Here is a 13,139-nt window from a genome sequence, read left to right as displayed (position 1 = left end):
AAAATGTGCTGTTCAAACAGATGCTGGTCCTCCATCAGCTTTGTGACCCCCAGCTGAATCACCACACCTTCCTGCTGCTTTAGGGGTTGTTTCTGAATGCACCAAATCCACTATTTGGCAACAACATTTCCATCTTTCTGTGGCCAAGATAAAATCTGAGGGATAGCAAATCTGGGGTTGTACCAGAATCTGTGAACTGCATCTCTGCAGGTGCCCTGGTGAGACCCGGCTTTGCTCTGGGGTCTTCGCTCTTGCTGGTCTCTTACACTGTGAGTGGTGAAATTGTTTGAGCTCTTTTTGATTTCACGGAGGCCCATGGTCCCCTCATATAAGCTGCTACTTCTAACGCATCAACTGCAGTTAGAGATCTCCTAAAGAGGAATGGGATGTATTTCAAGGTAACACTATAAATGAATGGGATGAAAGAGCTGAAGATCCTGGATGCTGTTTCTTCTCTCTTACTGTCAGCCTTTGGTAAACTCCAGTTGTATTTTCATGAATATCCTTGAACTCATGTGGCTTAACCTGGAGCATTAATGCACATGATCACCATTTCTTGGTGTGCAAGAGCCTCAGATGTGTGAGGCCCCTGGGAGAGATTGACTTTGCCTGTGGCAGTTTTGTATTACGGTCTCTCATAATTGTGAGTTATAGATGGGGCAGAGGCAGCTCCAGGAGCTGTGGGAGGAGCTGGGAGGAGCCTGGAGGGATGGGAGCTGGAGGACCCTTGGTCCTGGCCTTGACCACCAAGCTGGGTGCAGATCTGGCTTTGGGAAATGAGGACATGGACTCTGTTGATTTCTTTGGGAACAAGGCAACTAAATACATCAAAGTGTTTGGCCAGCTGTACCCAGGCCTTTACTTCACAAGAGACTAGTGATATTTCAGTGACAAATGCCCTTTTTTATACTTGGCTTTTTACTCATTTAATTTGCATCCTGAAACTAAGTGATCAAAAGTTCTTTGAAGGGAACTTCTTCTTTCACTCTGTTTTCACTTCATTTAAGGAAAATAGTGTATAATGTGCAGGGCTTAAATATCCTACTTATTGTTGGCATTTCTATTTTTTCCCCAGCAATTATGTAGAAGCTCTTGCACAAATCTGACGAGAGAGAGCTGGAATTTACATGTTTCCTCCTCTGTTGCGCTCTGTGCATAATCACCATCAATTCACTGCCTTTACAAACCCGCTCATGCACCCACTTCCCTTGCCAGGGTGAGTGGGCATTTTCCTGCTATTTTTGGAGGCTTGCTCTGTGCATTGAAACCTGCATTAGGCTGAAGGCGATACTGGTACCTCAATGCACTGGGGTGTATTTAACAATTGCATCTGACTTCCGTGCAGGCAGAAAATTCCACCTTGGGTTTTATGACCAACTTTTTCTTTGCTCGTGCATTCTGGCTGTCGAGAGCTGGGTTCCCAGAGGCTGGAGTGGGGCGTAATGCTGCCGTGTGATAATTTGCGTACATATGAAATAAATGTGAAAGTATTGGATAAAAAAACAGCACTTCCTTACTCATCACGGATGTGTGGGTTGTTACCCTCGGTGAAAATAGGCTCAAAGCATTTAGTTAGTGCAAGTGAGTGATGTACGCCAACAGCAGAGAAAACATGGGATCAGTCAGCCAATATTCACTCCTACCGTGGAGTTCTCCTTTTCATGTTATGTGCTGGATGGATGCAGAGGTAGGGACAGGGCTGAGGCAGCTGCAGCACTTTGGAGGGTGGGGTAGGAGAAGCTGTTTGTAGCCTTCATCCCAGTGCTGGGTCTGAGTGTAAATGCGGTGGAGCCGGCGGGCAGGATTTAGGCAGTTAACTCCTTTCCAAGATGAGCAGAAGTGCTCAGAGCTCCCAGAGGATTTGCTGGTCTCGGATGGCAGCGTATGAATGCTGGGAGCATTGAATCGGTTATGCTGGGATGAGTTAGAGTTGCCAGACTCCCATTTGTTTTCTCTTGGAAGCATCCAGGAATGGTTTGACTGTTGGTGGCAGCTGGTTTGATTCGATTTTTAAAGCCATCTTCCCTCACTTGGGCAGGGCTATAGCATCTCATAACAGGCAGAGCTTAGGAGAGCATGGTGTTGGTGATGGCACTGAGGAGCCTGACCAGCAGTTCAGAGACATGTGGTTGGGTTGCATTGACTTAGAGCATGGTTGAAGATCTGGCCATCAGCTTTCAGTGGCTGTTAGACACAGCTGTGGTTTGCCTGCATGGGAGAAGGCAGGCCTGTACTAGCAGGAAGCAGCAGTGGCTGTGATGGGACTTGGTTTGCAAGAATGGTCTTCTGTTACATGAGATGCAAAACCCCAACCTCGCTTCTTCACAAGGGGGCCAGGCAGAACCCCTCTGTGGCTTGTGTATCTTGCAGAAAGCCAGACCGAGAGTGAATGTGTTAAACTGAAAAGAGGAACTGAAAATATCCAGGAGAGAGGAAGGATATGAGTTAAAAACAGTCCGTTGTCCCTGTGGCTGTCTAGGAGGAGTTAGTACTGTCCCCAAGTACGGAGCTTCTGGCTCCCCTCTCTGACACAGAGCTCAGGTTTCTTCTCAGAGTCATAGAGCTGGAAAGCAGTAATTTAACAGTAGCCTCCAGAGAAATAAAAGGTGTAGGGAGTTTCACACTTTCCTATAAAGCCCTGGGCACATATTGCTCTAGGCTGGGCAGTGGGCAGCAAAGTGGGGAACTGTGGGTTCCCCCTTTGTCGTCTCAGTCAGCGTGGAGGGAACACATGTTTTAAAAGAGCAATGTTGTTCTTATCCACACATTGTTCGTTCTGTGTCTTCAAGGTCATGCTGCGCGCAAGGTGAATGCCATTTTTTCCGCCAAGGGGGTTGGCATGTTTCCTGCTTACTGGTGTTTTCACCAGTTTCTTCAGGCCGCAGAATGTGGCCAACAGTCTGAGTTTGTCCTCAAGTCATATCTGCCCTGGCTGGCTGCTGGCGCTGTAGGGTAGGACACTGCTGTCTGACTGTAGCCCTACAGCCGTAACAACAAACCCTTAACGCTGCTGTGGGTCTGGGCAGCCTCCCTGTCGTGGTGCGTGCATCCTCCCATTGCTCCTGGTGAAAACAGGAGCGTGAAAAGAGGTCAAGGGAGAAAAAGTAAAAATACGTATTCTCAGCAAGCACTCTGTGTCTCCTGTTATCTGAGTTCCGTGCAAGCAGCAAGCGGGGCTGGAGCTCTGTGCCAGCTCTGAGGCCATGGAAAGCAAAATAAACATCTCTGCAGCATGGGCTGATACATGCTCCCTTTAGAGTCAAAGGCACCTCCAATTAATCATGCTGTCTGTGGAGGAAGAGGCTTTGAGGATTAGAGGACATTGCCAGACCTGATGGGCTGATGGAGGGGAGGGCACTGCTCGGTGTTGAGGGCAAACGGGCTGTGTTCCCAGCCCTGGCCAGCAGGGCCGGCTGTGCCATGCCTTCAGGTGAGAGGTGTCTCATCTGCGTCCAGCAAAGTCAGATTTAATCCTGGTTCGAGGGATATCTTAGTGGTGTGGGACAGTGCTCAGTGCTGTGCATGCATTTTTCGCTGGAGAGCCTTCTCTCCTTTGTGAGAAAGGCTTTTACAGTGAGGCTCAGCTGGCTCCATCTCAGCAATAAATCTATGGGCTGACCAAGCCAAATGACTTCTTGAAATGTTAATGAGTGAGATGTGGCCGATACCCTGGCGTTGGGGTATCTCTGCACAGTTCTCCTGGCCAGCGAAGAGGGGAATTGCCTGGTCCTGTTTTGGCTGTGCTGTTCATTACGAGTCCTTGGGATCAGTTGTTCATATTAACTACAAACACTTCTGACTTCCTTTATTTTTTTATTACAATATTGGGGAAGGTGGCACCTTTAAGCACCTTACAGGCTTTAAAAATTGCCCAGGTTACAGAAAACACATCAAGGATTTTGGTAACAGAGCAGAGGGGGCTTTGCATTGAGCACCAGCAGCATGCTTGGTGCTGCAGAGTCCAAAGCCAGGCATTACCAACAGAAGAGGCTGATCCAGTCCAAAGCAGGGTACAGGTTCCCTGGGTGGAGACCAGAAGTAGTGCAAGTTCATGGAATAAGCGTGTGGCTGGTGCCATGTTTGTGCTTATAATCAAATGGAAGACGTGCACTTCCTGGTCAAGAAAATGCCTTTGTCCAGGATTTTGTTGGTGCTACGGTGGCGAGGGAGGAGATAGTTCATTTGTTTATCAACACAAATGAGCTAGTTGTGTTTAGAAATACGAGTTTGGAACTAAATTAATCTGTGGAGACTTGGTCCAGTGTGCAGGGAAACATGAAACGTTTTCAGACCTTATTTTTCTTGAAAACTGAAAAAGATGATTCTGTGCTGTGTACAAATACAGAGCTATGTGCCTGAACCAATATGTCAAACTGTCATGTGGGAGATTTGGTGAAAAACATCTTGTCCTAAGGGAATAATTTTAAACACTATATGTAGGTTTGCTGCCTCATAAGAGATCTTTACTCAAATCTATTCCCTCTTACAGTAGCTCAGCGTCTGCTTAACAGACACAGGGTGAACAGAAGCCTATTAACGCATCCTTTAAGAGTGGTTATCAGATGGTAGAGGGGAACCTGATCACTGGTGAAGGAATAGAGCAGTTTTGGCCAGATCCTGCGATTTAGCTTTAACAAGATCAGTAGCAGTGCAGGGCTTCACGCTCCGCTGGCCATCGAGGGCGGCAGCGGTGGGGCTGAGCGGGGCGGGCGGCCGGAGCCTGGGCAGCGCGGGCGGCCGTGGCTTTGTCAGAGCCGGTGAAGAAGTGTAAGGGATGAGCCCTGGGGCGAGGAGCCATTCCAGGGATCTTCACCTCCTGTTTGTCACTTCAATCTTGCAGGGACACTGAAATGTGGAGTGGAACCCATTCCCAACCAGACCCCTACCAGACTGTGGCTGCACGCTCACGCCTGCTTGTTCCTTTTGGTGGTGGTGGGTTTGGCAAAAATGAGAGGAATGGCATGAGCAGCACCTGAAAAGCATCAGAAACTGCCAGTGCTGCTGTGTAGCATCCGTGGTTGCCTTGGCTACACCCCATCCCTCCCTCCATTAATCTCTTCTCTCACCAGACGATGCACATAATGCATGCTAGCAATGCAGGTGAACTCGGTTTTAATGGGATTAGGTTACCTAAAAATGGGGGCACATCTGGATTTGCAGTGCTTGGTGGGGTCGTCATGGGTAGGAGAACATGTTATTTTTAAAGAATTCCTGAGAAGATGCTACCTGAGGGAAGAGGCTTTACAGAGCAGCTTAATGTGGGCTGAGGAAAGAGGGAGAGAAGGAAGCTGGAAGGATTGGAAGTGTCTTCAGGACATGGTGTCTTCAGGAGTGAGGAGAGTGACGGGATCTAATCTTGCCAGAGAGAAATACGTTTTTCCTGTGTTGATGTGAAAGAGCAGCTGTAGTGTGTGTATTGAATTTGGTGGTGGAGCAGGATTCCTCATCTCCCTGTGTCCCAGCTGTGGGTGCCCATGCTCCTGGGGAGGCTCCTGCATTCTTACCGTGCTGCCGTCACCGCTGCACACACAAACAGCACCCAATGGCTTTCTGGAGGCACTCATGGCTTTGGGAGTAGAGCAGGGCAGGAGAGAGCTTCCCAAACGTGCAGGTCAGAGCAGGAGCTGGGGCGGGAGGAGGCTCCCGAGCCTTCCCGTACTCTGCTCATGCCCCATGCCTTGGCGACGGAAACGTGTGTGTGGGTAAAGCCTGCTCAGGAGCTCAATGGGCAGCGCTTACCTAGAAACAAAATTTAATGTTGTATTTTTTAAAACCGTTTTGGTCCTTTGGGAACGGAAAGTGTCCGAGTGTTCATCTGCCTCTGCAGGAGAGCAGCCCCGTGTGTTTGTCCCAGAGGCTTGTTACAATCCTTACCATTGCTGCTGTTTGTTGTTGTAACTGATGAATGTTAGCAAACTGTGCAGAGATTGCTTGGAAATATTTACCTAAAACATACGGTTTGAACTGCAATAAACAAACCTGCTGGAGTATTTGCTGAGCATGAACATGCAAGGGCTGTGAAAATGGCCGGACTTAATTCACTTTCATGTTCCAATGAATGTTTGCAAATATTTCTTCGCTGTAGCCACCCAGCTCTTCCAGATGTTGTGGCTGCCTCTTGGAAGCGCCTGTGCACAAGCTGAGCTAATAATATTAATCAAACCTCATGTTAACTTCCAGGGCATTCAGTCATTATCGCAGGAATTTTCTCTGCAGTGAGCAATTTTGCACACTTGGTTGGGATGAACCGTGCTGGGTTTGCCTCTCTTTGTCTGCCTCTGAAATACGGAGTATGGGTTGCTGCTCTGGGCAGGGTAATGGTAGGATGGGCCATTAGAATTAAAAAGGAAGAAAGTTTCCAGTGCTGGAATTTGAGCTCGATCCATGCAGGAACTGGCTTTTGGGACCAGCCGACGTCACCCCACTGTGGGGTTGAGGAGGTGCCACTGCTGTGGGCGCTGGGCGGAGGAACCCGCGGTGGTCGCAGGCAGTTGGTGGCTTTTGCTCTGCAGGGGACTGTCCTCCCTGGAGTGACCCCACCATCACCTATGGGGGGCTGCTGGGGCGTGCGCTGAGGCTGGTGCTTTGGATTGAGGACACTGTCACAGCTGAGCTGTTCCCGGGCTGCTGCTGGTCCTTGGTCACTTCCTTGCTTTCGTGCCTTCCATGTGAACACGTTGGTGCTTGCATGTGGCGGTTTATCTCTTATCTCTACTTTAACATTTGCCATTTTCAGGCAGCACCAGCTGGTTCTACTTGTGTCTGTCCCAGGTTCTGTTGTGTCATGTCCTTTGGTTTGGAGAGGAAGTCTCCACCCAGACCATCTCGAGATCCCGGGCATGGAGGAGGGCTCTTATTAGAAGGGTATTGCTTTTGCTAATAGCACAAGTTTCTTGCAGTAGTTGCTAATAGAGGCAGTTGTGCAGTTTCATAGAATCACAGAATAGTTAGGGTTGGAAAGGACCTTGAGATCATCTTGTTCCAACCCCCCTGCCGTGGGCAGGGACACCTCACACTAAACCATGGCACCCAAGGCCTCGTCCAACCTGGTCTTGAACAGTGCCAGAGATGGAGCATTCACAACCTCCCTGGGCAACCCATTCCAGTCCCTTACCACCCTTACAGTGAAAAACTTCCTCCTTATATCCAGTCTAAACTTCCCCTGTTTAAGTTTTAATCCATTGCCCCTTGTCCTATCACTACAGTCCCTAATGAAGAGTCCCTCCACACCATCCTTCGCATCCCTCTATTCTCTCTAATCTAGGCAGCCTTCTCTTCTCCAGGCTGAACAGCCCCATCTTCCTCAGCCTGTCTTCACACAGGAGGTGCTCCAGGCCCTGATCATCCTCGTGACCTCCTCTGGACTTGTTCCAACAGCTCCATGTCCTTTTTATGTGGAGGACACCAGAACTGCACACAGTGCTCCAGGTGAGGTCTTACGAGAGCAAAGTAGGGGGGCAGGATCACCTCCTTCGACCTGCTGGTCACGCTTACGTTTAAACATAATTTGTTTGAAAATTCCTTGGTTTCAATTAGGTGTGCATCATGACTGACAGTGATTTATCTGAAACTTGGCAGCCACGAGGTAGTGATGTGATGACACCGTTTTGCATTACCCGACTAATTTTAACCTGCTGAGTCCCATCAGTCTCCACTAGCAATACCCCCAGGTCTGTGTGCGCTGCAGAAGGCAAGTGCTGGGCACTGCTGCTTTGAAGGAGGCAGAGGCAGTGAGGAAGGCCGGTGAGACTGGTCTGCTGGGAGAGTTTGGACAAGCACTGGGCAGTATCTCCTGCTTAAGAACATGATTCTCATCAGGTGGATCAGCACAACTTTAGGTTTTTAATACAAAGGGGTTTGGGTTTGCTATTTTTTTTTTTTTTCCTCCAGAAAAGCATCATAGCTTTGTCAAGATGGAAATACTGCAAAAAAGTAAATTGGGCTGAATTTGTCCCTTCAGATTGGCTTTGAGAAGACCTGTGCAGATGCAAGACTTACTGCAGGCTCTCATCCCCTGTGTGTTTTGGGTTTGAATGACCATTTTCTGTGCTCTTTAACAACAGACCAAGAGATCTTGAGCTCCCCCACAGCATGTGGCATCATGTGGACAGTGGCAATTGGTATTGACTTTGCAAACTTAGGATGATATTAATTCACTTCATTTCCTTGGGTTTTCCTCTGAGGCCAGCAAGTCCTGTTCATCACTGGGGACAGCTTTTTGCATTGATTCCTTTATCAGTAATTTGCTTCTGAATATGCTGGTTTGTGAGTAAATAAGGATATTTTTTTGTTCTTTAGATGTTTGTACCATGTGAGCTTCCTCACTTAATTACTGGCGAGAACCTGCTCCATTCTGGGTGTTGGTGGTGTGGGCATGGCTGATGCAGGCATTGCTGCCGGTGCAGTGCAGCTCAGGCCTGGCTCTGATCCCGGCCCAGCACCAGGCACGCAGAGCTGAGTGCTGGGTCCCGCTCTGGGGACGTGCTGTTGAGAGGCCGGTCCCTGGAGCCTGCAGCAAATGCTCCTGCAGAAACCCCACCGCGATCCCGGGGCCCCTTGTGACAGCAGATCAGCAGTGGGACTCTTTCCTCTTTCTCTGCAGCAGAGGAAGAAAGCTGCTGTCACAAAGACTAATCTCAAGGCGCTGGCTTTTCCTGTACCAAGACCAGCATGTCCTGTACAGTCAGGGAGACCTAAGAATAAGAAGTGCTGGGTACTGTGTGCACTCTGAGTGTTCGCTATCTGTATTTGTGAACAAATACAAATAAGAAAAGCCGTTTCCCTTCCTCAGTTCTCTGCACGATCCCATTTGAGTTTTTAATGTTTTATAAATAGAAAGTTATTCAGGTATATTTACATTCAGGGTAGTGAGTTTAAATTTAACATCTCATCAAATAGCATCTATTTAGGGAGTCTTTTTTTTCCCCTGTGATTTTCCCGAAGTGGCATCCTAACATCAGCCTGGGATGCAGTGGCCGAGGCTGCCATGCCCACGGGGCATGGACTGCAGTGGACCAGCTCCGCAGCACAGATGTGTCCCTCATGTCAAGGGCCAAGCTGGAAACATCCTCAGGGAGGAAAAGCTGCTTGTTACCCCTCAGAGGCAAGCACAGGCTGTGCAGGGAGGGTCTGGGGCGTGATGGGGCTCAGGGGGAATGGGAGGGAAGAGTAGAAGCTCCTTGTGCTGGGCAAGGGCAGGCTGTGTTAATTCATCTCTGCCTGCTTAAACTCTGCTTTGGGGTATTATGTGATGAACTCTGCTCCTTGGTGCTGCTTATTTATCAAAACTAAGAAACCAATGCCAACCACAGGGAACTGTAATGCACTTTGGGATTTAGGGAACGTGAGCATCTTTGACCTGCTGGTGTTGGATCCTTTGTCCAAGCAGTGGGTGAGGGCATCTTGCAGAAGTGCAAGCCCAGAGCATGGCTGTGCCAGGCTGAGGTGTGTGATGGAGCTTTGTGTGGGGTTTGCGCACGGTTGCACTAATGCAGCGTGTGGTGGAGCAGCAGCAGTGCTGCTCTGGAACCGTGTTCCTTCTCCTGTCATTTACAGCATTGTGTCCCCAGGCTCTAAAGTTTCTCTCTGGTGTTATAATACTGTTTTGGATGCGAGCATATAACCAAGCATTAAAAGCATTTTCTAGTTTAAACCAGGGACTTCTAGACTAGTTTATTTTTTTAATATCACTGTGATTGTGTAATGAGCTGTTCAGTTCCTGTTTGGTGTCTGGTGTAGCAACTGCTTGAGTGAAAGGAATACAACTTGCCCCATGGAGGGTGGTCAACCTGCACTGCTTGGCTTTGTGAAGCACAAGAAGGATGATGTGAAGCAAAGCTTGAGGAGTTCCCTGAATGCTGTGGTTGTGTTGCGTGGATGGGGTTGTGCGTGTTGGTGGGTTCCATTGATGGGTTGTGCCTGTGGATGTGTTGCGTTGCAGTTCTCCTAATGCTCTCTCTGAACCCTTTCAGCCCACGACCTTCCCCCGAGCAAGACGTCGGCGGCGCAGACGGGCAGCCACTTGCAGTGCCTCTCGGTCCACTGCACGGACGACGTGGGCGAGGCGAAGGGCCGGACTGCGGTGCCGACGTGGAGGTCCCTGCACTCGGACATCTCCAACAGATTTGGAACTTTCGTGGCCGCCCTGACTTGAACAAAAGAAATTATTTTTTTTCTCTTTTTAATTTCAAAGGGCCGCTACTGCTAGGTGGACTATTTTTCTAGGTTGGTACCTGCTTAGTGGCATATGGACTGGAAAGGGTTAATTTAAAGTAAACCTCAAGTTTTTTTTAATCGTCTGCCACAGTATGTTACCAGTGTTAACCCTTCTGCAGTTAGCACACTTTTGCTTAAGATTTTCCTGCTAGACCACTTTCTCCCATTATTCTGTAACCTTGGCATACATTCATAGATGAGGCCTTTTCCTTTTTCATCTCAGCGTATGTCCAAGTCATGTATGTCATAATAAGACAAAGCTCCTCCTCCTCATTTGCTTTGTTTTTCCTTTTTTTTTGTTTTGTTTTGCTTTGTTCAGTGCTTATTACAATGGTGATCCTGAAGAACAGCAGTTCAGGAATAAACGCCGGTTAAAGTGAAATGGTCATCATTATATTATATATTATATTGACACCCAGCTTTTGCCAGTCACATACAGGCCAAACGCTCTGGTGAACATTCAGGCAAGGAGCCTGCCCTTTCCCGAGACAGCGATGTGCTGCCACTGGTACCGTTCCACCGCCCCGGCGGGGCGAGGGCGCGCTCCTGTGTGTCCCCTGGTGCAGCCCAGGGATGGAGCTGTCAGGAGCGGTCTGGCCCTGGCGCGGCCAGGGAAGGGAGAGAGAAGTTTTTCTGAATGAGTCAGGAAGTTTGCTGGAAGTTCGGAGCCATCATCACCTCCTTCGAGTGCCCAGCACCCCTCTGCTGTGAGGGGCAGCGGGGCCGCAGCTTCTGGTCCTGGTGGTGCTCCCGCAGCTCCCACTTCATCTCTGATGGAGAAATTACCCCCAGAGCTGGGGCTGTCACCAGTGTGCCCTGTGTTCCCAGAGCCCATTTTAGCTGAAGGAAGAAGACGCTGTTGGTCAAAGCGGGGTGCAGTGTCCCATGCCCTTGTCTGTGGGTGCCCGGCTCCTGCTGCAGCTGTCCTAGTGCGGTGGTGGTGGTCAGGGTCAGCCCATGCAGGGGATGCAGGTGCTGCATGCCCAGGGTCAGCATTTCCTAACCTGCCAGGGCAGGGAGACCCCACGCTAGACCCCCCAGACTCATCCGAGGCCCCGTTTCTGCCACGCATTGAGGAACAGTGCTACTGCACGCACACAATTAAAGGAAAACCATACTTTTCCTGCTCGAGATAGATAATGCTCATTTGAGAAGGAAGTTGGAAGCAAACCAGATAAAACCACGACTGACGTGATGATCCAACCCTCCTGCTGCCTGTTCTTTGTGTTCCTCCGCTCAGGAACGTGCACCACCCTGCTCAGGGAGCTCCCTTCCCTCTGCTCCCCGAAGCCTTAGAACATCACTGGAGATTTAGGTTTTAGCTGTGAAATAAAGGTTGGCCTCTAGGGTTATTTATTACTTCTGTCATGAATTCACAGAATGTGTCCCTGCTCAAGGGACAGAGTGTGAAGACTGTTTTGTGGTTTATCTTTGATGATTGTGCTGGGACTTTAATTATTTTGAAGTAATGGTCTCAGTAGGCACCAATAGAGAGGAAATTCTGCCTAAAACACCAGTGGCACGGGGTGGTCTGAAATCCTCACTCGGTCGTATGGGGCTTCAGAGAGACTCACAGTGTTTGGAAGTGTTATTTGAATGTGCTGTTATTAACCATGCATGGATTGATTTCCTCTTATGGGTCTGGACAGTGACTTGGTTTTGGATAAATCTGGATAGTTTTGAACCTTGATTTTCAATAATATTTTACTTTCTGTTGAAGCTGGAGCTGCCACAAGGATGAGGATTTTTGCCCATCCTGGAGCAATTGGCTTGGAGCTGCCTCACACCCACTTGGTTTGAACAAAAGGACGGGATGGTTCTGAGTTCTGTGCCTTCTGTAGGTGTACGCTTGCTGCCGAAAGCTCAGAGCTCCTCTCTGTACCTGCAATAAAACATCACCATCCCACTGAAATATCTCTTGGTAGGTAATAATTTCCAGCCCCCACTCTGCAAGATGCCCCTTTGCCTGTGATTTAAGTCCTGGTTCACCCAAAATGGTGTTGAACCTGAAATCCTGCCTGGCAAAGCTGTGCCTGCCGGGAGTGATGCTGTGGTGGGCTTGGTCTTTGGCTCCTGCCCCATCCTGGCAGCTCCTGCCTATATCAGCCAGGTGAGTCTTGGAGGAACCCCAGCAAAACACTTGCCTAGATCTATGATACCGCATTTCAGTGCTTACAGCTGAAAATCTAGGAAGAGTTCGTGGTCCAGTGGCATTCCTGCATGGAGTGCAGCCCCATGGCCAACTTCTTTGTTTTTAGTTTTTCCTGCTGCATTCAGGAGAACAGGTTTTTCAGGCTTCCTGAGGTCAGGGATGCACACCCTGCTACCAGGAAGAGACCTCTCCGTGAACGCATCCAGCATTTCAGATCTGTTTTAAAGAGAAATCCTCCTTGAAGCAGAAATGTGGTGACTTAGTTGGTTTCACCCACCCTTTTCTTCTGGTTTGCTCTCTGCAGCTTGTACTCCTCTCCTGCAGTTGTCCTCATCCACTTGGGACTGACTTCTTCACTTGCTCATAGAAATACAGAGTGGGAGTGATTCTTTAACCCCCCTGGAATCCTGACAGTTTCCAGTCCTGTGAGGTGAGGAGGGCTGTGCTGAAGCCAGGGACTCTGCTTCTTGCCAAGAGTCAGAACAGAAACGGTACATATCACTGACCAGGATAAGCATCGCTTCATGCTCACAACCTGGTGTATTCTATTCTATGATTCTGTGACCTGGTGTATTCTATTCTATGATTTGGTACTAATGGCACACACAGAAGGCTAGAGCTTTGTGCAAAGCTTGTGTTGCCTGCAGTCATGTCATTGAACTCATCTTCTCCATTAATTTGACACTGAATGCACTGATTTATATTTTTTTACCATATGAAGGCTCAGCACAACCCCACAGAATTGAAATGATTTCCTTTTCTGAATAATAAT

At 48.8% G+C, this 13,139-nt stretch overlaps 1 protein-coding gene across 3 annotated transcripts in view; it reads left to right on the top strand.

Annotated features, from left to right (window-relative positions):
* Positions 1–12,896, top strand: part of MN1 (MN1 proto-oncogene, transcriptional regulator) — a 33,783-nt gene extending 20,887 nt beyond the window's left edge. The window contains exons 2-4 of one of the 3 annotated variants that reach the window (XM_057413386.1): positions 9,972–10,224; positions 11,936–12,136; positions 12,672–12,896. In XM_057413386.1, the coding sequence (XP_057269369.1) occupies positions 9,972–10,153 (182 nt within the window). In that variant the 3' untranslated portion in view covers positions 10,154–10,224; positions 11,936–12,136; positions 12,672–12,896. Of the gene's footprint in view, positions 1–9,971; positions 10,598–11,935 lie in introns of those variants that run through there. The other 2 variants (XM_057413394.1, XM_057413375.1) reach the window with 2 other exon arrangements.
* Positions 12,897–13,139: the final 243 nt, after the last annotated feature.

The sequence above is a fragment of the Pezoporus wallicus genome, unplaced genomic scaffold (genome assembly GCF_028554395.1).
Source record: "Pezoporus wallicus isolate ANWC-B61680 ecotype Strahan unplaced genomic scaffold, APGP_CSIRO_Pwel_v1 contig_13850, whole genome shotgun sequence".
Lineage (NCBI taxonomy): Eukaryota > Metazoa > Chordata > Aves > Psittaciformes > Psittacidae > Pezoporus > Pezoporus wallicus.
Note: the sequence above shows the minus strand (reverse complement) of the source record. Positions and strands in the feature narration are given on the sequence as shown.